This window comes from Heptranchias perlo, chromosome 21 (assembly GCF_035084215.1).
Source record: "Heptranchias perlo isolate sHepPer1 chromosome 21, sHepPer1.hap1, whole genome shotgun sequence".
NCBI classification, from domain to species: Eukaryota; Metazoa; Chordata; class Chondrichthyes; order Hexanchiformes; family Hexanchidae; genus Heptranchias; species Heptranchias perlo.
The window spans coordinates 17,209,923-17,237,291 of NC_090345.1; the positions used below are offsets into that span (position 1 = coordinate 17,209,923).

At 39.9% G+C, this 27,369-nt stretch overlaps 1 protein-coding gene across 5 annotated transcripts in view; it reads right to left on the minus strand.

Annotated features, from left to right (window-relative positions):
- The window catches only part of atrnl1b (attractin-like 1b), a 713,064-nt gene that overhangs the window by 107,349 nt on the left and 578,346 nt on the right, over nucleotides 1–27,369 (minus strand). Inside the window, exon 28 of one of the 5 annotated variants that reach the window (XM_068002153.1) lies at nucleotides 4,402–9,995. The exons of 3 other annotated variants lie outside the window; for them this stretch is intronic. In XM_068002153.1, the coding sequence (XP_067858254.1) occupies nucleotides 9,966–9,995 (30 nt within the window). In that variant the 3' untranslated portion in view covers nucleotides 4,402–9,965. Of the gene's footprint in view, nucleotides 1–4,401; nucleotides 9,999–27,369 lie in introns of those variants that run through there. One more of the 5 variants, XM_068002152.1, reaches the window with a different exon arrangement.

Below are 27,369 nucleotides of genomic sequence, written 5' to 3' on the forward strand. Positions count from 1 at the left end.
CTGCAGCAATACCTCCTTGTTTTTATATTCTATCCCCCTAGCAATAAAAGCCAACATTCCGTTGGCTTTCTTGATCACCTGCTGCACCTGCATACCAACTTTTTGATTTTCTTGCACTAGGACCCCCAGATCCCTTTGTACTGCAGTACTTTCCAGTCCCTCGCCATTAAGAAAATAACTTGCTCTCTGATTTTTCCTGCCAAAGTGCATAACCTCACATTTTCCAATATTATATTGCATCTGCCAAATCTCCGCCCACTCACCCAGCCTGTCTATATCCCCTTGCAGGTTTTTTATGTCCTCCTCACTCTCTACTTTCCCTCCCATCTTTGTATCATCTGCAAATTTTGATATGTTGCACTCGGTCCCCTCCTCCAAATCGTTAATATAGATTGTAAAGAGTTGGGGACCCAGCACCGACCCCTGTGGAACACCACTGGTTACTGGTTGCCAGTCCGAAAATGAACCATTTATCCCAACTCTCTGCTTCCTGTTCGATAACCAATCCTCCACCCATGCCAGAATATTACCCCCAATCCCGTGATTTTTTATCTTAAGTAATAATCTTTTATGTGGCACCTTGTCGAATGCCTTCTGGAAGTCTAAATACACTACGTCCACTGGTTCCCCTTTATCCACCCTATACGTTATATCCTCGAAGAACTCAAGCAAATTTGTCAGACATGACTTCCCCTTCATAAAGCCATGCTGACTTTGTCCTATTAAATTATGCTTATCTAAATGTTCCGTTACTGTCTCCTTAATAATAGACTCCAAAATTTTACCCACCACAGATGTTAAGCTAACTGGCCTATAATTTCCAGCCTTCTGCCTACTACCCTTTTTAAATAACGGTGTTACATTAGCAGTTTTCCAATCTGCCGGGACCTCTCCTGAGTCCAGGGAATTTTGGAAAACTATCACCAAAGCATCCACAATCCCTACTGCCACTTCCCTCAAGACCCTAGGATGGAAGCCATCAGGTCCAGGGGATTTATCCGCCTTGAGTCCCATTATTTTACTGAGTACCATCTCTTGAGTGATTTTAATCGTATTTAGCTCCTCCCCCCTGATTAATAATATTTCCCAGAGGGAAATATTATTAATCAATTTGTGGGTCCATTTATGGAGCGACCATCGGGGAGTGACGGTCGAGGTAAAATTATGGTCCACTGGGACCACACCTATGTAAATATTGACTGGAGTAGTGACTCATAAAGGGACATATTACGTTGGGGCGGTGTTTCATATTCCCCGGCACGGAGGCAATTTGACCTATCCGTTAAAAAGAGTTCATAACGTGGGCAAGTATCATGAGGGTACTTGGATCTCTTTGAGCAATCCACCATCTCATGCTATTGTAATGGATGGTGCTGAGAAAGGGGTAGATTTGTCAAAGTGTCACCAAGGAGGGAATCACTGTCCAGAAGAGATAACGAGACAGAGACTTACTAATTGTGGGTTCAGTACTTATGAAAATTGTTCATTGTCCATTTTGCCAGTTAACAACCAGTCCTTTTTACAATACACCCTTGTGGGACAAACTTATTACATAGCCACAGCGGCTATGAGCTATAACAAAGGATGGAAACAGTGCCCTCTGGAGGGACACAATGTGGCCATTAACAATGTGACCTCAGACTTGGTTGTCGGTGGACAAGTTCTGCCTAAGCCAATAATGAGGATGGTAATAAACGAAAACCTCACAGTCCAACGTACCGATATAGACCAAGATCTGTGGAAATATGTTCCTACCGAACTACCACCCATTCCGCACCTGACTGCAGATTGGATGCAAATAGCGGAGGAAGCCAATGAGATAATTCATCAATGGACTAAACACACTAAAATAATTAAAACGCATGCTGATAAAGCAGGTGAACTGTTACGGGACCCCGGGTTCTGGAATAAGTTTTGGAATTGGGGATCTAATGTTCAAATACATCCATGGGTCAGGATTTTATCACATGCTGCTGTAATTGTGATTTTATGTGCATTAATACTTGTCATATTCAATGTATATCAGCTTAGAAGGTGGAAAAATGAAATTTTGCAACAATTGAATGTTAGTGCTATAATGAAACAGAAGAAGCGATTATCAACATAAGAACAGTGTGTGAAGTATATTTTATACGCTTCCTTTTTGTATTGTTTATATAACCATTTATAATGTTTTTTCTATAATCATATGAAATCGCGGATGTAACATACCCACTGGGGGACAATGACGGCCTCAGGAGTGGTACCTAGAAAGGGAGAATAATGATCCTAAGATAGGCATCTTTGGATCAAAAGGGGGGAGATGTTGGCCAGAGGCTGCAGAAGACTGCTGAGCTGAATTCAAAGTGCTAACAAAGACACTGACCTTTTGAACTGAGGTGACCTGGAGTTCAGTCACTGGTCTGAACTGGCCAGAACTGGTTTGAATTCGTTCCGCTTCTTACAGAGACAAAGGAACGGTGATGCTACCTGAGCCCTTGGAACAGAGCCAATCAGGGGATGACATCGGTCACTCCAGCAACTTTGAGCCAACCGGAGAAGACAGCATCGTTCGAAAAGACAGACTTGGGGAATAAAAACTGAGGAGTTGCTGGCTTGGGCTCAGTGTGTGACTTTGTTTGTTTGTGAGCAAGAGAGAGAGAGTGCGTGTGTGTGTGTGTGTGTGTTTGTGTTTTTGTTGGTGTGTCTTTGTTTGTGAAGGAGACTCTGGAGACTAACCCTCGTGGAAGTGAATACCTTACGTCAGGGACGTAAAGACTGCGTCGAGGACGTGGAGACGACGTCGGGAGTAAGAGGGAGAATTGCCTGGCCAGCAGCGTCTCTCCTTTCTGGGTAATATAATATCCTTTCTATTCTGGGACCACTCTGGGAGTGTCGTCAGGAAACCTAGTGGGTGTGCGTTTAAAGCCTGATACTCGGGGAGTATTACTAGAGAAACCTAGTGGGTGTGCGTTTAAATCCTAGTTTGAGTATAAACCTGTATAACCTGCTGTAAACTACATGCCTATATCTAACTAGACGTATAAGCGGTATGTACATGATCTAATAACGTTAATAAAGCGAATTGAGAATTAGGAGAGAGAATTGACTCTTCCTCTGTGTACTAAGCTAAAACCGTTAACCGGTGACTTCCGGTCAACATTGCCATCTGGTGATTTTTCTCCTGGGTTGTCCCTGCCACCAGTACCTGCTGGTGCTCATTCTTGCTGGGTATTTCACTATGTGCAGACCCCTCTGGTTCACTATCTAGCCTGTGTAGAGTGAAATAGTCTGTACTGGTGCTTGGGGGGATGGAGTGCATGGCAGTGCATCCTCAGGAGGATTTTCCTCGTCTGAGGTGTATTCTTTAGGAAGCTGCCGAGAAAGACCTAGAGGAAAGAGAAAAGAGACAAGAGTTAGGATGGCACTGAGAGGTTGGATATTAGCAGGTGACAAATCTTCAGAATGCAACTTGAAGTTGTGAAGCTTGCTGAATATTTGCTGAGGTGAATGAAGCAGTACAAGTAATATGCAGACACCATTCTCAAATAAGCCGCCAACCTTGCCTTCCCCGATACTCATGGCTTTGTCTGGGCCATTAATCACCAGGGCTTCCTGCTCCATTTGGGTGAGGGCTACAATGTTAGGTACTCCTCCCCGGTCTTGCTCTGCTCCCTTTGCTGTTTTGTCCTGCATAAAGAGCGAGTCTGACTGATGAAAAAGTAAGTGGAGGGTAGGGCTTGTACATATAGTTCATGGGTTGAGAGCTGGAGAAGAAACAAGACGGAATGAGGATTGGGAGGTGACCCTCTCAGCCACCTCTATCCAGGCCTGATGGATTGTCATCCTGGGGATGAATATAAAGCCAAGTGCGTGGAATGTGAAGCAAGGAAGAAGTCCTGGGAGAAGTTGCTGGTTGTGCAAGTGCTAGGATGTGAAAGGAGAATGCTGTTAGTGTGTGGTGTGAAGAGAGTAAAGGAAGAAGTGAGTGTGTTTGGAATGAGAAAGAGAAGCGCTGTAGTGTGCCCTTGTGACTTTATGCTGAAGAATGTGATGGAGGGGAGAAAACTGTTTAGAGTGGGGGGGGGGGTGGTGAAGAGAGGCGGTGAAAGAAGTGTTAAAAGGTGTTGTTGAGAGTTGAAGAGCCGTACTCACCATTGCTGATTTTGTGGGGATATTGAACCAAGTCCTGGTGGTAAGCTGCTGGCACTGACCCTCTCAGCCACTTCTGTCAAGGCCTGCTGGAGCATCGCCCTGGGGATGCTCCTGTGGGTGCTTAGGAACAGTACCTCTGTCCTTGTCCTGACTTTTTCCACTAGGATCTCCAGCATGGCATCCGATAACCTCAATGCAAGTAGTAAAATTTGCGGACAATACTAAACTGGGGAAGAGGTCAGTGAGTCTGATGAAACAGCCAAGGACTCGAGCTAGATAAAGTTTATTAAGTGGGCATAATTATGGCAGATGAAATTCAACACATACAAGCAAAATATCCATATTGGAAGAAACAAATGGATGACATACATCAAAATAACTGAGGGTGAAGGGGTCAAGATCTGCAGGGGTCAATAGACACAGCACTTGACATGCCCAGTCATTTTGTAGTCAACAAAACGAATAGAATGATGAATTATATTGCTAAATCAATACAGTACAAGACAGAAAGCTCCATTCCAAACCATACAGTGTTCTGGTCAGACTATACCTTGAGTACTGCGTCCAGTATTGGTTAGTCAGACACAAAAAAAATGTGCAACAACATGCATTTATATAGCGTCTTTAACATAGTGAAACATTCCAAGAAACAAATCAGTTGGAGCAATGCAGTGCAAGCCAGGAGTCTGATCTTGGAGTAGAGTTATGTGAAAAGTCTGGAGAAGCATGCACTTTTCAACTTTGAACGTTGAGAGGGAATCTCACAGATTTCTATACAAGATAGTAAATGGCATAAAAAAAACTAGTTAAGTTAAACATAAGAGAGCACAGATTCAAATTGGCAAACATGAATTTGGGATTAATGTCAGAAAGTTCTTCACAATGAGTGAACAACACTAGGAACGGAATTCTGGGTAAAGCAATGGAGCCAAAAATCCTGGAATCACATAACAAATTCCATTTATATAGTGCCTTTAACGTAGCAAGACATCCCAAAGTGCTTCACAGTTGTGATCAGATTTGAGCAGGAATAGGAGGAAATATAGAGGAGGTGTATGAAGATGTGGCTAAATAGAAGAATTTAATCATAGTAGGTACAGCACAGGAGGAGGCCATTTGGCCCATCTTGCCTGTGCCAGCTCTTTGAAAGAGCTATTCAATTAGTCCCATTCCCCTGCTCTTTCCCCGTAGCCCTGTAAATATTTCCCCTTCAAGTATTTATCCAATTCCCTTTTGAAAGTTACTATTGAATCTGCTTCCACCGCCCTTTCAGGCAGTGCATTCCAGATCACAACAACTCACTGCGTAAAAAAATGTTTCCTCATGTTGCCTCTGGCTCTTTTGCCGGTCACCTTAAATCTGTGTCCTCCAGTTTAAGGATAATAACCCCAGCTTCTCCAATCTCTCCACATCCCTGGTACCATTCTAGTAAATCTTTCTTGCATCCTCTGTAAGGCCTTGACATCCTTCCTAAAGTGTGGTGCCCAGAATTGAACACAATACTACAGCTGCGGCCTAACCAGTGTTTTATCAAGGATTAGCATAACTTCCTTGCTTTTGTACTCTGTGCCTCTATTAATAAAGCCCAGGATTCCATATGCTTTTTTAATAGCCTTCTCAACGTGTCCTGCTACCTTCAAAGATTTGTGTACGTACACCCCAGGTCTCTCTGTTCCTGCATTCCTTTTAAAATTGTACCATTTAGTTTATATTGCCTCTCCTCATTCTTCCTACCAAATAATATCACTTCACACTTCTCTGCATTAAATTTGATTTGCCATGTGTTTTCCAATTTCACCAGTCCGTCTATGTCCTCCTGAAGTCTGTTACTATCCTCTGCATTGTTTACTACATTTCTGAGTTTCATGTCATCTGCAAACTTTGAAATTATACCCTCTATACCCAAGTCCAGGTCATTAATATATATCAAAAAGAGCAGTGGTCCTAATACTGACCTCTGGGCAACACCACTGTATACTTCCCTCCAGTCTGAAAAACAACCGTTCACCACTACTCTCTGCTTTCTGTCTCTCAGCCAATTTTGTATCCACGCTGCCACTGTCCCTTTAATCCCATGGGCTTGAATTTTGTTAACAAGTCTATTATGTGGTACTTTATTCAAATGTCCTTTGCAAGTCCATATGCACAACATCAACCTCACTACCCTCATCAACCCTCTCCGTTACTTTGTCAAAGAACTCAATCAAGTTAGTCAAACACGATTTTCATTTAACAATCTGAGCTGACTTTCATTTATTAGCCCATGCTTTTCCAAATGTCAATTTTTTTGTCCCGGATTATTGTCTCTAAAAGTTTCCCAGCAGCGACATTAGGCTGACTGGCCTGTAATTGCCGGGTTTATCACTCTCCCCTTTTTTGAACAGGGGTTTAATATTTGCAATCCTTCAGTCTTTTGGCACTGTCCCCATATCTGAGGAGGTTTGGAAGATTGTGGCCAGAGACTCTGCAATTTCCACCCTTACTTCCCCCAGTAACCTAGGATGCATCCCATCTGGACCGGGTGACTTTTCTACATTGAGTACTGCCAACCTTTTAAGTACCTCCTCTTTATCTATTTTTATCCTGTCCAAAATCGCAACTACCTCCCCCTTTAGTGCATCCTCTTCTCTGTTCTATGGGATAGTGGCCTAACTGCTCAATGGGCCATTTCCCAACTAGAATTGGCACTGAGGCTAAACTGAACAGACTCTTTCCAAGGGATCGGGTTACTGTCTGTGTCAGTCTGAGCACAGTGACCCTGGTGAGAAACTGTGTGTGACACACTTGGCTCTTTGGACATAACAGGAAGTCACTTTGCCCTTCAGAGCTGTGCCTGTGCAGCTCCCTTACATCACTTCCTGTGGTAGACAGGATCTTCTCCTTTTGAAGGTCAGGGTACATGTAGGAAGGTGGAGGGATTTAAGGAGATGACTCCAGAGTGTCTAGGCAAGTTGGCTGAAAGTTGGGCCACAATGGCAGTGGGGAGGGTAGGGGAAACTCAGCAGACCAGAGTTGGAAAAACAGAGGCTGGGAGCAAGGAAGTAGGGAGGAGCAAAGCCATGGAGGGATTGATAGACAAAGACTTTTGAAAGTAATACCCAGAGGAACAGGGGACTGATAAGAGGTTGACAAGGATAGGGAGATAGGTGAGCAAGACTTAGTGTGGGACAAGATGTGAGAGGCAGAGTTCTGGAAAAATTGGAGTTTATTTAAGGTGGAGTTTAAGAGATCAGGAAGCCGGGCATTGGAAAAATCAAGTCTGAATGAGACACGGCGATTTCAACAATGGTTGGTGGGGGTGTCGATTTTAGCATTAGAGGAGGAGGGGGAGACAGACAATAGCAAGTGGAAGGAGTATTTAGACAGTGGAAAGCTGTGATGGTGATGCCCTCTTTCTCTGGAAGGATGAGCAATGGTGAGCCTTCCTCATTTGTATACATCTTGTGACGCAAAGAACAACAGACAGCCTTGTCCATGTTTTTTGAAAGAACATGGAACCTAATGAGTTATAAGGATGAGCATTTAGAATAATTTTAGATTTAGAGCTCATTTATTGAGATTAGTCAGATCTGAGGTTTGGAAAACACGTCAGCATACAAAAAGGGAAAACATTCATAGACCACTCGGCAAGTCAAATAATGGCGTCTCCCATTGTGATTGAAGAGATCTGTGTGTATCCACCACTAAACCGCTAAAGAGGTGGGCCCTTGGAAAGTAAGGAACACTATTAGTGAATGAGGTGCATAACCATCAGACCAGCACAGAATTGGGTACATAAACATTTGAACCAAGAACACCTGCAAAGCAAAGGCTAGAGTTATGTGCAACATCACGAGAATAAGTTTGGAAATTTGAGATAGATACAGACTGAGCTGATCATTGGGACATGACAATTCCTGCAAAAATGATGGGGGAGGGGGTTTCAGTGAAAAGCAGGTCATGATTGAATAGTGGAAATGTGAGAATAGACAAATATTCTGCAGCTTTGCCTTCAGAGATCATGGTGGATCTATGCAGAACCTTCCCTCCAAAGATTAAATAGGTCTGAGATTGAATGTGGACTGTAGATGGAACAGGTTTAATAGGCTGAATGGCCTTTCCTTATTGTAATATCTTATGTTCCTTTTTCTAAGTGTCTCATGTTGTGGAAAGATTAGTACAGCTGGCAAATAATTTTCAGCTTCGGTACTTCTTGCTTTTAATAACATCTAAATTTGCACTGCAAATTAAAAAATCATTGTTCATGTTTTTTCATGTTAGAGGTTGACAAGTTCATTAAGCTGGTTCTAAATACACATTTTAACTTTCAAAAGTTGTAGTCAAGGATTTGAAATCTGATTTTGTCAAACCACCAATCTGCATATGTCCTAGCTGTACTTGCCAATACTTTGACACAAGTGATTGCATGCTTGTTAATTGAACTTCATAGTGAGCAGTGCCAGATGAGTGATGGCTAGAGAAAAAAAAAATCAATGCAAGTTGGGTCAAAGTTTATTTGTAGATGTGGAATAGTAGTATTAGTTAATTATATAATGTAAAATTGATGTTACATATGTATTTTACTTCCACAACTGTGCTCAGCTGTATCACCGCTCTATTGATACAAGCTGAATAACTAAGTTGGATATGCTTAATTTCATAGTATGTCAATATATTTGGATAGGAAAGGATAGCAAACATATTTAAGAATCTAAAATGGTCTGCATTGTGCCAATTTACATTGCATTAGAAATACCAAACCCAAACTTTGGCCAAGTAAGAAACTTTGGATTAAGATGCCCCATCCTATTTTGAAAGGTGGAAGAACTTTCCATTGTTGGTGTTTTGTCATGTTCTGCAATCATATTCTTTTTCTCTTTGTAGCATTTGCTTTTTATGGTGCGGGAAGTTCTGATGCCCTGGTGATCTAGTGAATCAATACTTTAGAGTTCTTTTCACATTCTGACAAAGGAGTAACAGGAGTAAATAAGTTATCTGACAGTTAAAGGAGGGGAAGAGGATGGGAGAGATAAAAGGAGGAGGGAGTAAGGTTCCAAATCCAAATCTAAAATCAAGCAATAAAGCAGTGTATTCAACAAAGACTTGAACAGTTTATGGAACAAGGCACCAAATAGTATTTATGATACTTTTTATTTGACCAATTATTATTATAAGTAATAGGAGCTTTCAGGACCATGAAGGCTCCTTCTTCAGGTGGTAAAGCATTAAGGTTTTTGAAGATACAGGCACCAACGAGAAGTCAAAACAGACCATAGGGCTTTACTTTTTGTGTTGGGTTGCTCCAAAAATGTGAATGCTTTCATCATCTTGAAAAGAAGTGTTTGTGGCTCCAAAAGATTATATTCAGTTACATTTATTAAGTTTGTATAATAAAAGACATAGTATATTGTCTTGAATTGTGTTTCCTGAGAAGTAGCATAACAGACCATCTATTTTAGAACAAAGGGCAGAATGTGATTAGTCCTGGAGCTGAATGAATGCTGGGGTGAATGAAATAGGAAAATGACAAATGATAACACAAAGCATGATGCTGTACAATAGGTTGATTCTCACGATCGTGGCTAAGGTCATAGAAGAACAAAGTCTTAGATCAGTCAAACACAAAGGATGAAAACAAAGGGTAAGAGCAATATTATAGATACTCATCTTATAATTTGAACATTAAATATTTGACTTAATGAAGGTGAGGAGCTATTTTATGTGACAGGAAAAAACCCTCTCATACAGCTGGTTTTCAAAATTCAGAGATGGACATGTGTACAATTTCCTTCTTGGAGATGAAGAACGATCTTTCTTGAAAATTGCAGTGAAGGTAGCTATTACACGTCTGATTATAAGGTAAGGTGCATGTTGTTGAATGACTGCTGATAAATGGAAGAAAAGTAGTTAATATTTGTGTCTGATATAACGGTTTTCAAAACAGAAAAAAATCAATTGTTGGATGGAATGCCCCATTAACATGTCACTGTTCAATGGATAGTAAGGCAGTAATTATCATGGGATCAGAGTATAGATCCTGATTGAGCTGTAATGACCGCCATAGCCTAAATGCTGAGAGAGAGACACTGATGTCTGCAATAATATTCACAATTTCTTTACCTTTTGGGCTCCATCCCTAAAGGAACTTGAGATGAACATTACTTCTTCTGATCAAAATCATTTTTCCCAATATCAGCACGTTCGTTACAAAATTTATTTTAGTGGATATTTCAGTAAACCTAACATTATGGGGGAAAAAAAATCACTACGACAGATCCACATTTGGTTTTCTGTCAACACTTTTATAAGCACGATATTTTACCTACCAAAATAATTTTTGACATGTTTTCATTCCACAGTGTCTTACCGTGGCATAACATTTTTTTAAATCAGCAAATGTTGCTCAACTTTTAGGCATTCATTTTGATATTAACTTTTCCCTAGGAGATGAATGCAACACAAAAACCTTTTAGAAATCCAAAATCAATAGAAAGCTTGCTGTTCTAATGCCTAAGGCAATATTGCATCTAATGGAAGCTATCTCCATGACCACTGCAGGATTCTGAAGAAGCAGTATCAGTGTCACGAAAGCTATCATTAATTTCATTCCACCAACTCTGATTCTCAGTGGATAAAATTTAAATGTCATGTAATATCTCGGAGCTCTCCTTTAGCACCAGAAACAATTCGAGGATTGCTTTCTTTTTCAAGATTTTTTTTTATTAGTGTGATCTATTTTTATGATCAATAGTTCCTTCAAAAATATACTTTCATAGCATTGTTGAATGGAGGAGAAATGTCTTCCCACCTTCAACCCTAGACAGCAAGATTTCCAAACCTACTCAGAGTCTGCAGTGTTCCTATCCTTTTATAGGATCATATAAATGTTAAAGATGTACATCAAAGACGTCTTATTAGCTGAAAGGCAGGAAACTGAAGAACTGCTTTTTAACATAACACATTTCTTCATTGAACCATGTCTTTCACTGCTCATATCATGCTAAATAGTTAGGACTGACAACAAAGCAAATAGTTCAGCGCAGGTCATCAGCTATTTATAATTCCTTCTACCTTGCCTTTTGAGTACCACACAATAGATCCAAGACCAGCATACTTAATGGTTTAAATGACATTAGTATTATAGAAATAAAAACATAACATGCTGGAAATACACAGCAGGTCTGTCAGATAATAGATAGCGTGCTTACAGCTTTTTCTGTTCTTATTTCAGCATGGGCAGGTTTTCTTTTTATCCATTACTATAGATTTGCCTTTCCAACAGGAAAGTGCAGAAAATTCAAATACTGTAACTAATTAATTCGTTGAATCTACAGCCCAGAAACAATCCATTCGGCCAAACTGGTCTATGCCAGTGTTTATAAACCACAATTGCCGCCTACCACTCTAATTACCTCTCCTCACCCTGCCACCATATCCTTTATTCCCTTCTCCCTCATATATGCATCAAGCCTCCCCTTAAACATGTCAATGCTATCTGTTTCAACCACTTCATGTGGCAGCAAGTTCTACAATCTCATCACTCTCTAAAGAAATTTCCTTTAAATTCTTTATTTGATCTTAGTGGCTATCTTATATTTTTAGCCTTTTGTTCTGTACTTACCCACAAGTGGCAACTATTTCTTCACATCCATCATATTGAACCCATTCATAATTTTAAAGACCTCTATCAGGTCTAAAAGAGCCCCAGCCTGCTCAATCTTTCCTGATACATTCATTATCCACAAGTATATTTCTGGAAAATCATGTAACCATTACTATGACTAAAAAAACTCTTCACAATTACTGCGTTCAGATAGTTACAATTGCTGAGCTGCAACATTTCTTTACATGGATATTTTAACATATTTGGCATTGAGATTGAGATATTCTTATCCTATTAGTTTGCAGGCACAACTGGAATAACTAAAATCAATTAAAATTTTTAAATCCTTTGTGCTTTTGCCTATAATATTTTTAAATTTACAAGGCTTTCACATCAATGATTAATTGCACTATTTCAATGTTTATTCAGCTTTTGTATTAACCCTCATTATTTGAATGCAGTAATTCTCCACATGCTATGGTTTGAGTAAACACCAAATCATAATAAATAACTGTCCTTTAAAAAGGCCTTTTTTTTTGTTAGAACCCATCTTATCTGCCCTTCCCACACCTTAAAAGAGTGCTTCATAGATTGCAATTTTTAATTCCTTTGACCAGAGAAAACTGAATAGTTGGGCATGTCTTTAAAGGACTGTTCTCTTAATGGTGGGAAAAGCTAATTTGTACAGTTTATTTCAAGCTGTATGGACTGTACCTTGACTGCATACATTACATCTTGTAATAATGCATCTCTCTGGCAGGAGAGTTTGTGTAATGCTTCTCAATTTACATACCCAATACACCTGATATACTGTGACTATCATCTTGGTTGGGGGGGGGGGGGGTTTCTACCATTTGATCTCTAGTCAAGGTAACAGCATTTGGTGAGCCTTACTATGGATAGTTACCTGCTTTATCTATACCAAGTTCAGCACCAAGGACTCTTATGTCAAACTGGTAAAATGTCCTCCAAATTGAATATTGCCGTATAAAGCTCATCAAATCTAGCCTTGAAAATAGATGAGTGAGCTGGTATCAAGAAGAGATGGCACAGGAAGCCCGGCACCTGTGACATGATGATTTTTCTAAAGTAGCCAGCTGAAATTTTGTCTTCCAGATTGGCCTCAAGTGACTTCCACTCTTGTATTAAAATCATTGAAGGATGTTTGTCTTGTGTCAAATAACTGCAAAGCTCTTTATACTCTAAAGGGAGATCTTCCTTTCTTTGCATGATGATTGTGATGGAGCCAAACCTACTATCTATCGACTCTTGAATCAACTGTAATTGCTGATGAACACTCTGAAGTAACCTGAGAAGTGATGTATTGAGACTTATTTATGTATTCAGTAAAATCATTTCTACCGTTACAAGTGGGTAGGGTCCTGCAATCCTCCATTTCAACAGATAAGAAACTGTTCTCAATATCAAACAAAGTAAACTGGTTCTTGCATCTTTGACAAAGAAGCTGGTTCAGGTGCACCCAAAACTTCTTGATCTAACTTTGCATAAATAACTGTAATATACCCCACCCCCGAGCTGCTTATAGCTCTTGCCTCCTCCCGCGAGAAGCCTAGTAGTGTTCAAATCCTTGGGCCACACACTAGAAGCTAGTAACTTTCAGGTCTCTATTGTCTACCTGTAAGGGCACAGGACTGTTTGACCAATATTCTTCTGACATGAACACTTTGAGATATATAACTGACAACAAGACTGATGTGGACGATGACCATGAATGGCCATGTTGATGCAAATGAAGATTTTAGCCTGTGCAAACAATGATTCATCTCACTCTGAACAAGATGACAGGAATGAGTGAGATGATCTTGTATCTGCTTCACCTATCCATTATTCAATGACTTCCTTGTGCCTTTTTCTTTCTAAAAAAAAACACTGGCAACATTTGTAATATGAACTCGAGATCAAATGGAAACTACGATTTGTGGCCATCAGCAACAGAACATATGAACACTTTATGCATATTTCAAACCAGAAGTCAACATAAACCAAAGAAATGGAAGAATTACTTAAAAGAACCCCCTGAAAATCATGGGCATAGTACTGTTCATAGATAGACTCTTTCACCTGCAGCAACTGATATTGGACAGCAGTAGGGTATACCATAGAGCACAGCAATTACATGTTAAATGATGTACTTTTAAATGGGCAACCACTGAAAAACTGTGGGGCTCACTATTATACCATGGTATGTGGAAGAAAGTGAAAAATACATTTTTATATAAGATATTTGTACAATATTTATCCACTACCTTTCATTTTCCAGGCTTGGGCTGATAAGTGGCAAGTAAAATTCGCACCAGACAAGTGCCAGGCAATGACCATCTCCAACAAGAGAGAGTCTAACCATCTCCCCTTGACATTCAACAGCATTACCATCGCCGAATCCCCCACCATCAACATCCTGGGGGTCATCATTGACCAGAAACTTAACTGGACCAGCCATATAAATACTGTGGCTACAAAAGCAGGTCAGAGGCTGGGTATTCTGCAGCGAGTGACTCACCTCCTGACTCCCCAAAGCCTTTCCACCATCGACAAGGCACAAGTCAGGAATGTGATGGAATACTCTCCACTTGCCTGGATGAGTGCAGCTCCAACAACACTCAAGAAGCTCAACACCATCCGGGACAAAGCAACCCACTTGATTGACACCCCATCCGCTACCCTAAACATTCACTCCCTTCACCACCGGCATACCGTGGCTGCAGTGTGTACCATCCACTGGATGCACTGCAGCAACTTGCCAAGGCTTCTTTGACAGCACCTCCCAAACCCGCGACCTCTAGGATAAGGACAGCAGGCACATGGGAACAACACCACTTGCACGTTCCCCTCCAAGTCACACACCATCCCGATTTGGAAATATATTGCCGTTCCTTCATTGTCGCTGAGTCAAAATCCTGGAACTCCCTACCAAACAGGACTGTGGGAGAACCTTCACCACACGGACTGCAGCGGTTCAAGAAGGCAGCTCACCACCATCTTCTCAAGGGCAATTAGAAATGGATAATGAATGCTGGCCTTGCCAGCGACACCTACATCCGATGAACAAATAAAAAAAAATTATGATTCATTTCTGCTCTTCATTACTTCATGGATTCCACTTTTTGGGCTTATTCATCCTATACACTGAACTTGTATATAGGACAAAAAAAAATTCACTGTGTTGGCAATAAGGCTGAAATTGCAGTTATTTTCAGATTTATACCGTTATAAATCTAGTAAGTGTCATCTCTAGGGCTAACATGAAACCAGACTCATCAACATTCAGAAAATGTTCAGAGCAAGATTTATATGATTAAAAAGAATGAGACACATCACAAACCCATTTAAATATAGAGTTGTGATTATTTCTCAAAATGAGATACATTAAAAACATTACATTATTAAACCAAAATAAGTGAGCATCATGCCAAATATTGAGACTTAACAAGTCTGATAAAGTGGATAAAACAGTAGGAAGGACTTCATCTGTCATTTTTGACCTCATTATACAAACTGTATCAGATGTGTAAGCATCAACTGATGGACCCATTGTATGATGAGTTTAGACACTGGAAGATACAACACTGCTGACAAACACACACCTCATTTGAGCAAAGTCTATTATAAACTTCCTGATTCTTTTTCTTGCTTCACTGGAGGAACTCAAAAGCACATTTAAAAAGAACCCCAGTAAAAAAAAACTTTGTTAGACCCCACAGCTTTGTCATAACTGAATTTATTAGTTCTTCTATCAATATTATTCTTTCCCTTCCCAACATTCCTCTCCTGTCAGTACTACAGCTCCTTGTTGGGAGTATAGCATTACAGGTAGCAGTCATCCTCCACTATCTTGCCGAAATAGCCATTATTCATGCATGAATCTTGACAGTGCCAGCTGGCTATTCTAGCATGAGGAGCTTCACAGCCAAGCACGATCCTCACCAGACATCCACGTGTGCACATACTTTGGAGGCATCGGTGGGTACCAATATGGAATAGGCACATTGGTCATTTATCGCTTCCTAATTTGGGGTGCTGAGTGCCATTGTAGCCCTCTACCACCATAGCTCTAGAGATCAGCTACCTCAGCAGAGATCGGGCATTGAACATAGGCCCTTAGTGGTCTGTACAGCCCAGGTAATCACAAGAGAAACTTACAAGCATAGGCGGGAGCTACAATTTGATTATAGTTACAACAACAGCATTTTGAAACATGGACGTGCCTTGAGATACATATGCTTTAATGAAGAAAAAGCCTTGCATTTATACAGAAGCTCAACACATCATCAAGACATAGTATTCCATTTCCCAGCCTAACTTCCAATTAGACGTATGGTAAACTCCACTTTTTCTATTTACTGTTGTGATTTGTAGTATGATTATAGCTAAAATGGTGGATCTGTGATGTCATTTGATTAGTGTGCGACAGAGAATAATGGAGTTACGCTACCAAAATATCAGTACAATTGCTACCTGTATTGGTTCTTACAAATGGGTCAACAGCTATTTTCTTTATTCAAAAAATGGTACATAAGAATCACAGCATTCTCGGTTGAAAGGGCATTATTTTCAGGATTTACAGATGCTGCCTTTCTCAATAATATATTCAAATTCTCAAAATATTTTTCCCCCAAACTAATTGCCCAAGTAAAGGGCTTTTGTTACAGCTGCGGTTATCTTTCATGTTTGATAATGGATGTAATACGAAGCCTTGTTCGGATTCTAGGAGCACAGTTTTACTGTGTTCACTCATACCTAAATAAGGAATAGCCTTTTTAATGATTAAAATGCAGCAAACTAGGGATGTCAGTAGAGAACATGGAATTTATCACTGTTTGGCTTGATGTCAGTTCAATAAAATACACTTATTTTTGTGTGAAAAGCGAGTGAATCCCCATTCAAAAACTTGAAGAAATGTGCCAAAGGTGCATTGCTTATGGGATCCCATATCTGGAATATTTCTTCAACTGAACTTTTCAGCAAATTGATTCTATATATGCAAACCATTATAAGCATAAATTGAAATAAATCAGAAACACACTCAAGAATAGAAATACTCCATGAAAACCTCAGTAAAAAGTATATAAGATGAATGTATTAATCCCTGTAGTAGTATAATATTCTACACAGATACAAATACTAGGAATGGAAAATGCTAATCAAACTCTTCTTTTAAGGCAGCATATGCAATCACAATTCTCAGACTGATAAATCAGTGTGGTATAATTAAGCATCAGATGTGAGCAGCACTGCTGTAGCCTTATAGTAAGTGCTTCCCCTATTATCCTGGTCTACATTTTTTAAGTTGCTTATTAGAGTTGTGATTATACTTGATTTATGCTCCACTTTTGATTTAATTCGTTGACTGCAGTTTCATCCATGTGTGCACGTTTATTATATATACATATATATGTATACGCCCACACAGATATTTTACCAGTTTAAAGGAAATGTCCTGAAACTAAAATACCTGTTACAGTTATAACAAATTATAGTATCCCACTCACAAGCATGCATTTGACAAAAGTATGATTAATAAAAATAAAAGGTTAACTTACCTCAAAGCAGTTTTCAGGCTGTTGCTGCGCACAAAATGGCTGCCATGGTTATTTAAGTAACTGCACTTCAAAGTAATTTATTGGATACAAAATGCTTTGAGATGTTCCTGAGATTCATCATAAAGTGGCAATAACTTACATTTCTATTGTGCTCATTACATAGAAACATGCAAGCTTTTCAGGGCGGTAGATAGAAAGTGGACATCAAGTGGGAGGAGAAAGATGATCAGCAAGGGGCAAAATCATGATCAAAGATGAGCTCTTAAGCAGGTTTTTGAAGGCAAGAAAACGTGGCAAGGCAGAGATGTTGAGGGAAGGAATTGAAAAGGGTGAGCGTAAGGTGACTGAAGGAGTTGCCATCAATGATGAAGTGGTGGGAGGAGGGAACAAAAAGTAGGCCGGATTTTGCATGCAGGGACATAGGGCCGGAAGAGATTGTAGAGATGGGGACAGATTTTAAGGTGAATGAGAATCTTAAAGTCAATTTTCTGGGATAGAGGAAGCCAGTACAGTGTGCCAAGGAAAGGGCTACTGGGAACTCAAACCTTAGTGTGGGTGAGGATACGGGCCGAAGCACTGTAGGTGACTTGTACTTTACGCCTGATAGTCGCAGGGAAGCTGGCAAGGAGAGTATCAGAGAAGTTCAGCTGCAAAGTGCTAAAGGTGCAGATTAGGGTTTTGGCTGTGGAGGTGGGGGAAGGTATCGTAGGAGGTGTAGAATGTTGCAGAGGGGAATCAAAGCAGTCTTGGTGATAGATCAGATGTTGGGGAAGAAGCTGAGCTTGGGTTCAAAGCTGTATAACAAAGTTTTTCTTCCTTTGGACACATAAGGGGGAATTTTAACTCCCACTGCCTGGTGGAAACTGGGCAGTACGGGAAATAAAATTAAAATGGTGCACTTGTTGCTCTTTTTCCACCCCCCCCACCCATCAATCTTAAAGCTGGGCGGCATCCTCACGATTTTATAATAATTGGGGTTCTATTATGTAGCTAGGACTTGGAAGCCATTTTTAGGGCCTAATGGATGAATCATCCATTGTGGGGCATTATGCTGAAGAAGCTATCGGGACGAGGGATGGAAGTGCCCCACCCACCTCTCCCCCAAGGTAAGTTTAAAAAAAAACTTACTTTTGTAGGGCCAGAAGGAGCAGTAGTCTGCACACCCCCACCACCCCTTCTGCAGTCTCAAACCTTCCCAAACCACTCCGCTTTACAACTTACCCTGCTGCTGGCCAAACCCATCAAGGTGCCTCTGGATGTCCTCTCAGGGAGGGCAGCTCGCTGGTTCCATTTAAACGAGGCTCATCCATTAAAATGGACCGGTCTTCCCGCAGCAACCCCCAGTTGGTCTGAGTGTGCGTTCCCATCAGCTGACCGCCCGGGAGTTACAATCCCCCCCATAGAAACAGGCACACAAAGAATGAACTCTTGATGTTTCCCTTCAATATCATTGTTATGTGCAAGCAACTTAAAAAAAATATATAAAATACGTACTACTGTGCCTTCATTGGCAGAAATTAAACTTCTTACAGAATACTAAAAACAATTATATTAGCTAAAACACCACCATATCTGGATATACAAAAATCAATGAGAACCATAAAACACCGTTAATGAATCACCCCTAAAAGGCCATGCAGATTTCAATCATTTGTTCTTTTACTGGCTTATAACACACAAATGTTGATCCTTTTGGCATATTTATTCTGAACTATTTCAGAATAAATATGAAAAATAAATTGTAACAGTCTATGATTGCTCACATTTGTCAAGTGTGATCATAGCCAGGTTTGCAAAGAAATTCAACCTTTATAAAAGCAGTTCCAGGTGTAAATAAATGGCTAATATATGAACAGCTATGATGATCTTAGAGAGGGGATTTTTGTTGTTTTCTGTAGTGAGCACTGTTGAACATTTTGATTCCAAATTCGACAGCAAGTCTTTAAAACATGTCTCTATCACTAAAGAACAGCTGCAGAAACAGGTGACACTGTGCCACCCTGCTTATTCTGGTTGTCTCACTTTTCTTGGGCTCTTCCTAGCGATGTAGAAGCACAGCAAATGCTCCCAATACAACAGGCTTACTATGGGTTAAAATCACCATGCAAGCTGCCCTGAGGGAGTACAGCCTATGAGCAGAGCACATTTTTGTACATTTCATTTTGTGCATTTTATATTTTACAAAGGGTCATTGAAAATCACTTTGCATCTATAGAAATCGTATTAAACGTATCAAATGGACAGGGATTCTGAAGGCCACATTGCTTGTTTTGCTAAACTAACATCTCTGAACATGGCGCAGTGTCAGTTGATTTTGTTAATATCACAATTTTAAAAATGGTGTGCTAAAATGAGCATCTAACACAAATGTACACAGAATGTATATCTTCAATTTACAGACTGCTGTTCATGCACTTCTTCACTACATAAAAACCATCAGTAAACACTGAGAATCTATTTAGCTCATTAAAGCTGGGATGCATTTTAATTGCAAATAAAACTATTCCTACTGACAGTATCGTATCATTTTTGTACAAATCTTCAAATTATGAACCAAATACCATGGTCACATTTGAAATAAGATCAATACTTTCTACTCTGAGCTACAGCAAATGCAATAAGGAAAGGATCTCAAAACTACAAACAGGAGCGCAGGGCACTAGATATGGATATCAAATTAAAAGGATCTGTGTTATATAGTTTTTCAGGGACTAAAGCAAAAGCAGTGTCACCAACAAATTTACATAAGAAATTAGATAATTTGCTTATTATTTTGTATACAAATACAGCACTGCTTTACTGGGACAATCTAGAAACTTGTTTGAGAATGAGCAAAACGAATATATTTAATCTTAGTTTTCATTTCCAGCCAATAATAAATTTATGGAAATATTTCTTGCAAAGAAAACTGTTTTTGCAAAATGAAATTAGCCTTAATTACACATATGGGGGCAGAAAATGGATCGCAACGATTGCTCAATTTTGAGGACTAACATCCTGTGCTCAAGGACGTCCAAAAGTTGTCCAACTCTAAACTGGGTCAGACCATTTTTCAGGCATCCGGGTGGCTGACTAAAACAGGCGTTGGGCTCCTTGCATATGCAAAGGAGGGGCCTTAAGCCTGTTTTAGGAACACTCGAGAAAATTGGGTTGCCTGAGCAGAGCAGGCGTCGGGCCTGTTCTGCTAAGTTTTGCTAGATATGGATGCGGCCTGGCCATCAAAAAGGTAAGTTCAATTTTTCTTTAAATTGAGGGAAACCAAGGAATTATAGACCAGTTGGCCTAACATCTGATGTCCGGCAATTACTAGAGTCTATAATTAAGGATAGAGTGACTGAACACCTTGAAAATTTTCAGCTGATCAGAGAGAGCCAGCATGGATTTGTAAAGGATGGGCCATGCCTGACAAACCTGGGTACATTTTTTTTTGAACAGGTGACTGAAATAATGGACAGGGGAATGTCTATGGATGTTGTTTATATGGACTTCCAGAAGGCGTTCAATGAAGTCCCTCATAAGAGACTGTTAGCTAAAGTTGAAGCTTGTGGAATTGAGGGCAAATTATTGACTTGTTTAGGAAATTGGCTGAGTGGCAGAAGACAGAGAGTAGGGATAATGGGCAGGATGTAACTAGTGGTGTCCCACAGGGATCTGTGTTGGGGCCTCAACTATTCACTGTATTTATTAACGATTTGCCGATGACACAAAGATAGGCAGTATTGCAAGCAGTGTAGCCGGAAGCATAAAATTACAAAGAGATATTAATAGACTAAGTGAATGGGCAAAACTGTGGCAAATGGATTTCAATGTAGGCAAGTGTGAGGTCATCCACTTTAGACCTAAAAAGGATAGATCAGAGTACTTTCTAAATGGTGAAAAGCTTGAAACAGTAGAGGTCCAAAGAGACTTAGGGGTCCATGTACATAGATCATTAAAATGTTATGGACAGATACAGAAAATAATCAAAAAGGCTAATGGAATGCTGGTCTTTATATCTAGAGGACTAGAATACAAGGGGTAGAAGTTATACCAAAGCTATACAAATCCCTGGTTAGACCACACCTGGAATACTGTGTTCAGTTCTGGGCCCTTAGGAAGGATATATTGCCCTTGGAGGGACTGCAGCGTAGATTTACTGGAATGATACCTGGAGTCCAAGGATTAAATTACGTGGAGAGATTACACAAACCTGGAGTTTAGAAGAATGGGGTGATTTGATCAAAGTTTTCAAGATATTAAGGGGAACTGATTGGGTAGATAGAGAGAAACTATTTCCGTTAGTTGGAGAGTCTAGGACTAGAGGACATAGCCTAAAAATTAGAACCAGGACTTACAGGAGTGAAGTTAGGAATTACTTCTACACGCAAAGGGTGGTAGAAGTTTGGAACTTTCTTACGCAAACGACCGTTGATGCTAGCTCAATTGTTAGTTTTAAATCTGAGATTGATAGATTTTTGTTAACCAAAAGATATTAAAGGATATGTGGCAAAGGCTGGTATATGGAGTTAGGTCACAGATCAACCATGATCTCATTGAATGGCAGAACAGGCTCAATGGATAAATAGCCTAATCCTGTTCCTATGATGTGGAGCCAGGTATTACCTGATAGCCCCAGGGACTTACCTACGCGCCATTGCCAGCGAGGTACACGGCCTGAAATTCGATTCTTCAGTCAGGCAAGCTGCCTGTGGAGGTGCGACAGACGCTTGAAAGCTGGCCAAAAGGAATTTCTAGGCCATGCTATGTTTCATGTGTTCCCTAGCCCCAAAATCCAATTTTTCTGATTTTCAGTCCAAATGTTAGAGATATTCAGGGCTTCTCCATCTCAAGAAGAACAGGGGGCTAATTTTCTTGATCTCCGTCTTGCTTATTCCCCAGACACCATGGTCATGAAAAAAAGGGGGTTGGGGGTGGGGGGGTGGGGGAAGTGTTATACACTCCACCTTTTCCACTGAATATAGCATTGTGGGATTCCATACTAGCAAATTTACAACCAATCAGATCCAAAATAGTTTTTATCAATTGTGCCTGATGGTCCTTTTAGTTTAGGGAGGATCTTTGCTTTTTAGGAAACCAGGGTTTGGTGATTGACAAAGTACGAGTATTATGGTTTCATTTCCAAACAGACATCCATTCAAGGATTTCTTGGATGTTGATGTGATGATGCCTGGGCTAGACCGATTGGGGAAAAAAAAGTCAGATTTATACCTGAATTATGTGAAGAGTACAGTGTATTTGTGCATGCAACTGAGGTTCCAAAGTAATTTTTTGCTCGATGCCCAACAACAAATATATCAGAAAGGAAGAGACAGATTGGTGATCTCATTCTTAAAGATGTAAGTCCTTCTGGGCATGGACAAGTCTAGTGTATTTACTAAATCAATGCATTAACAGACCTACCACACACAATTACAGGATGATGTACACAAATCTTTGTGTGCTGTGTAGAAAGTTAATTTATTTTCCAATAGAAATGCTGGAAATAAACAGCAAATCTGTCAGCACCTGTAAAGAGGAACGATAGCTTAATATTTCAGGTCACCAGAAGTGCTAAACCATTTTTTCTCTTTACAGATGCTGATGGGTCTGCTGTGTATGAAATGCAATTCAGGGAATGCAATTCTTCCTGAAAAATATTTTAGTAAAAAAGCCGGTATGAGTACAGAGCCGGTAATCCTGTTTTGTATGCTTTTTTTTACTAAAATTAACAGGAGGAACTTAACTTGCTCCCAGTTGTCTTCTTATACCCTGTAGTCCAGGATTCTCCACAGCTGCTGCTGATAAAATATTTAGTACATCTGATGATTTGAATTAAAACCTCTGGTATTATGGAGTCTTAAGATGATAATAAAGAGGAAAGATGCTTCCAGTAAGTTTAAGGAGAGGGTAATATCTTCAAAAGATTTTCTGAATGTTAGCTAGGCAAGTTGTAGCAGACAAGCTGTTTAAAGTGGACTGATTTGTTTAGAATTTACCTGCTGTCTGTTCTAATCAGGAAAGAGACCATCAATGCCTGGCTAGTAAAAGCTATTCAGAATAATAAAAAAAACATTTAAAAAGCACCCATATAAATGGTTGCCAGTATTTATTGTTCGGTTGACTAAATAGCCTCATGCAGAATACCCATTTAGTCATAAACTATGAGGGGTAAACAAAACTGGGTAAATAGCAGGACTAAGAGGATCAAATATTGTGCACAATTTCATAGCACCATAGAGAGCATACACGACTGCACAAGCCGTATAGATCTAATGGAGGGATATGGGTTTAAGAAAAAAATAAAATCTATCCATTATAGCATCTATTGCTAATCTAGCCACCACAATGCTTTGGCCAAGCTTTCCCTCCTCTGATCATGTACAAGCTTCATGCCTGCTCTCTAGAGCAATACCAGTTACTTTGTTAATACTCTGCATCAAAATCATCAATCCTGAATATATTTCATACAGCAAAACTATATGCTGCTTTGTTAATGTAACAGGGAGCCATACCTCAAAAGAAAACTCTTCCCTCACTGCTTTGACAACAGCACAAGCAAAGCAAATATTAAACGAATAACACTAATTGCCACAAAATCCAGTGGAAAGGTTGCGCTAGTGTATGGGTCCTAATCTTGTAATTACAATATAAAAACATACGTGAGTATGACTTACATACCCGAGATTGCAGCACATAAATTCATGTCAACTAAGACTATGCATGCTATGTGTATTTTATAAAAACAATCTTTGACACTGTAATCTAGATAAGATTGCACACTTGAATATGAAAAAAACAGGATATGAAGAATGAGGAGACCCAGCATGACAAATATTGTTTATTGCTATCGTTGATAAATTCTATTTCTGACCGAGAAAATGGAATAAGCTCAGAATTGGATAGATTGCACTGAGTATAACACTGCTTATCCATATTGTGCAAAGAGCTTCAGGTTTCTAGAAAGCACGCATAACCAGCAAAATATAGTTTTTAGCATTTTTGCAATCCTGCTTTTTTATCGCAAGTAATAGAACACAAAAGATCTTTATTTTCCATCAGAACTTGCCTGGTGAAGTACTTCATTCATTTGTGCCTTATTTCACCAGAAAAAAAGTTGAAAGAAGCCCAAGTTACTAGAAAATAAATCACATTCATACAAAAAACAGGTCTGATGGAAAACAGTGCACATTATCCTGTATCTGTTGGAAGCCTTTTATGCAAATAATAAGGGTGTTGAATTTTCTCCACCAAAATTGAAAGGCAATTGGATTAAAGGTACTGAAAATTAAAGGGCCTATCATATCTATCACCATCTCTGTATGGAAAACCAGCAGCTTATTTAGGGCTACAACAGAGATGGTGCCAGTAGAGTCTGCCTGAAGTACTTCTGATAACACACTTGAAGCAAGTCTGACTAGGTCATTAAAACAAAAAAACAAATATCACTGCCAATCAAGAGTCTTCCAGTAACAACTAAATTGTAGTTATTTGTTTCAGATTCTGCACAATTCTTTGAAGGTGTGGCTCTTTGCCAGCATTTTAGAACAAAACATGATGTTTGGCAGCATATTTTTTTTCTGTCATGCACACTCCTACTAATTCATATCACAAAGGTGACTTTAGAAAAACATTTTCAAACTTTAAAAAATCTGACTTGAATGGCCACTGCTTTGAAAATAATTTAGAGACGACTGTTAGCAAATTAATGCAGGCTTAATAACTTAACCAGTTCAATCATGGCCAAGGACCTAGTAGATTAGATGTGACCTACAAGTGAACAGCAGAAATATGTACGTTGTTATTAGGCATTCTCTTTGTCTTTGCCACAACTTATTGTTTTTATCCTGAGCTAATCTTTCTATCAGTGAATAAATACAATTGTAAAGTACGATAGATCGCCTACTTAATATATCCACTTTGTCCTGTATCTTACATCAGTATAAAAATCTTCAGAACGGAACAAGAATATAAAATCTAGTGGGTCAATGGTACTCTGTTCGTTTCGTTTTCTTGGTTTGTATTTCCAGGATACCACAGAACACAGCAAGGTCATTTTGTGGTGCTTACATCAGCCCTGAATAATTGCACTCTACTTCTCTTCTGAAACAATAGCTGTAGTTATTTGCTTCAGCTGGGTTCGATATTTAAGCCAAATTAAAAAGCTTTAGGGGCAGTCACTAGGGACTACAAGCTGACAATAAGCTGCTTTGGACCTCATCAGTCTTTCAATGACAACAGCATCAGAGAGATATTTACAAGGTCTTCCCATATTACAATAGCAATTTTATAACGACCACTTCGACTTTCTGACACTCTCATCACTTTTGCATTTAGATTCAATCTCTTAGACTCCAAGGTCTAGGCTTTCTGGCCCCATCTCACTGGTTTTCTGCTGGATCTGGGGTCAACAGGCCGAAAATGTGCTCCGTGATGTACTCCAACACATTCCTGCCTTCCCTCCTTTTTGTGAAGGTAGGTTTAGCAGCAGAAAATGCTGTTTCCCAGTGAATCGGCATGAGCAAATGTCTCCTAACATTTGCTCTGTTTGGATGCTCAACACCAGGGCTGCCCATTAAGCTCTGGCATCCAACCTTCAAATGTAGGCGGAGAGGGCCTCAGGGTTTTTTCCTGCAGAGAGGCCTGTGCAATTGATCTTGAAGCACTGCAGGGCAGCTTATGAAATTTCCCCCCATAAAAATACCAATTTTCCAGACCTTTTGCTCCCTCTGCCACAGTAAGTTTTCAGGCCCAGTTCAGTGCATGCAAATATCCCTAGGGATTGAATACCGGTTGGGGTCAGGGGGGCATCAGAAGCCAGGAAGAAGTCACACCCCACCACAGATACCTCCACTGGAAAGCCCAGGCCTAAAAGTCTGCACAGGTCTAAACTGAGAATATTAACTATTCCTTTATACAATAACAAAGATCATGCAACCCAATATGTACTAAATTTTTAAAAGCAGCAAAACCTGCAGCTATACTATAACCAAACTAGAAAATACCAGAAACACACAGGTATGATACTGCATTACAACTCACCTTAAACAAGTTATGATGCAGGGACATGCCCATGATGTTAACTGTAGACAATTTCTTTCTAACATTTCAAACATTTTTGGTTTTATTTCAAACTTCCCACATTCAGAGTTTTTCTTTTTCCTCTCTACATATATACTAACTATAAGTACTGGCTTCTGATGCTGGCAATGATTATGCTTCTGTTGTTTGGGCCCCATAGGAGGCTAAAAGGCACAGCTGCTTTTACCAATAATTATCTCTCCCTGATGTTTATTCTAGCATCCAAACCAGCCTTTATTATGTCTAGGACTGTGGGCCTATACATCATCTATGGAAGCATTCCTTACAATGCAACTGTATTTGCCACCTGTGTTCTTGAAGTGTCCCTTGCAGATGCCACTGATGTTTGTTGCTGCTTAATGGCAGTCTGTATAGCAGGGTACATTTGCTGCATGACAGTGGTAAGTCTAATACCACCCACACCAGCTTGCATCTTTTTTTCCAGTTAAATAAATGACTAATTCACCAGCACATGCTTGTGAAGTATCTTCCATTTCACTGCAGCTCAGAATCGCAAAGTGTCACTCCTCGCGCAAGCTGAATGACTCAGAGTCATAGAAGAATCATAGAATGGTTACTCCACAGAAGGAGACCATTTGGCCCGTCGAGCCCATGCCGGCTCTCTGCAAGAACAATCCAGCTTGTCCCACTCCCATGCCCTTTCCTCATAGCCCTGCAAATTTTTTCCCTTCAAATACTTTACCAATTCCCTTTTGAAAGCCGTGATTGAATCTGCCTCCACCATCTCCTCAGGCAGTGCATTCCAGATCATAACTACTTGCTGCATAAAAAACATTTTCCTCATGTCGCCTTTGGTTCTTTTGCCAATCACCATAAATCTGTGTCCTCTGGTTCTTGACAGTTCTGCCAATGGGAACAGTTTCTCACTATCTACTCGGTCTAGACTCCTCATGATTTTGAACACTTCTATCAAATCTCCTCTTAACCTTCTCTGCTCTGAGAACAACCCCAGCTTCTCCAGTCTATCCACGTAACTGAAGTTTAGAAGAATGAGAGGTGATCTTATTGAAACAT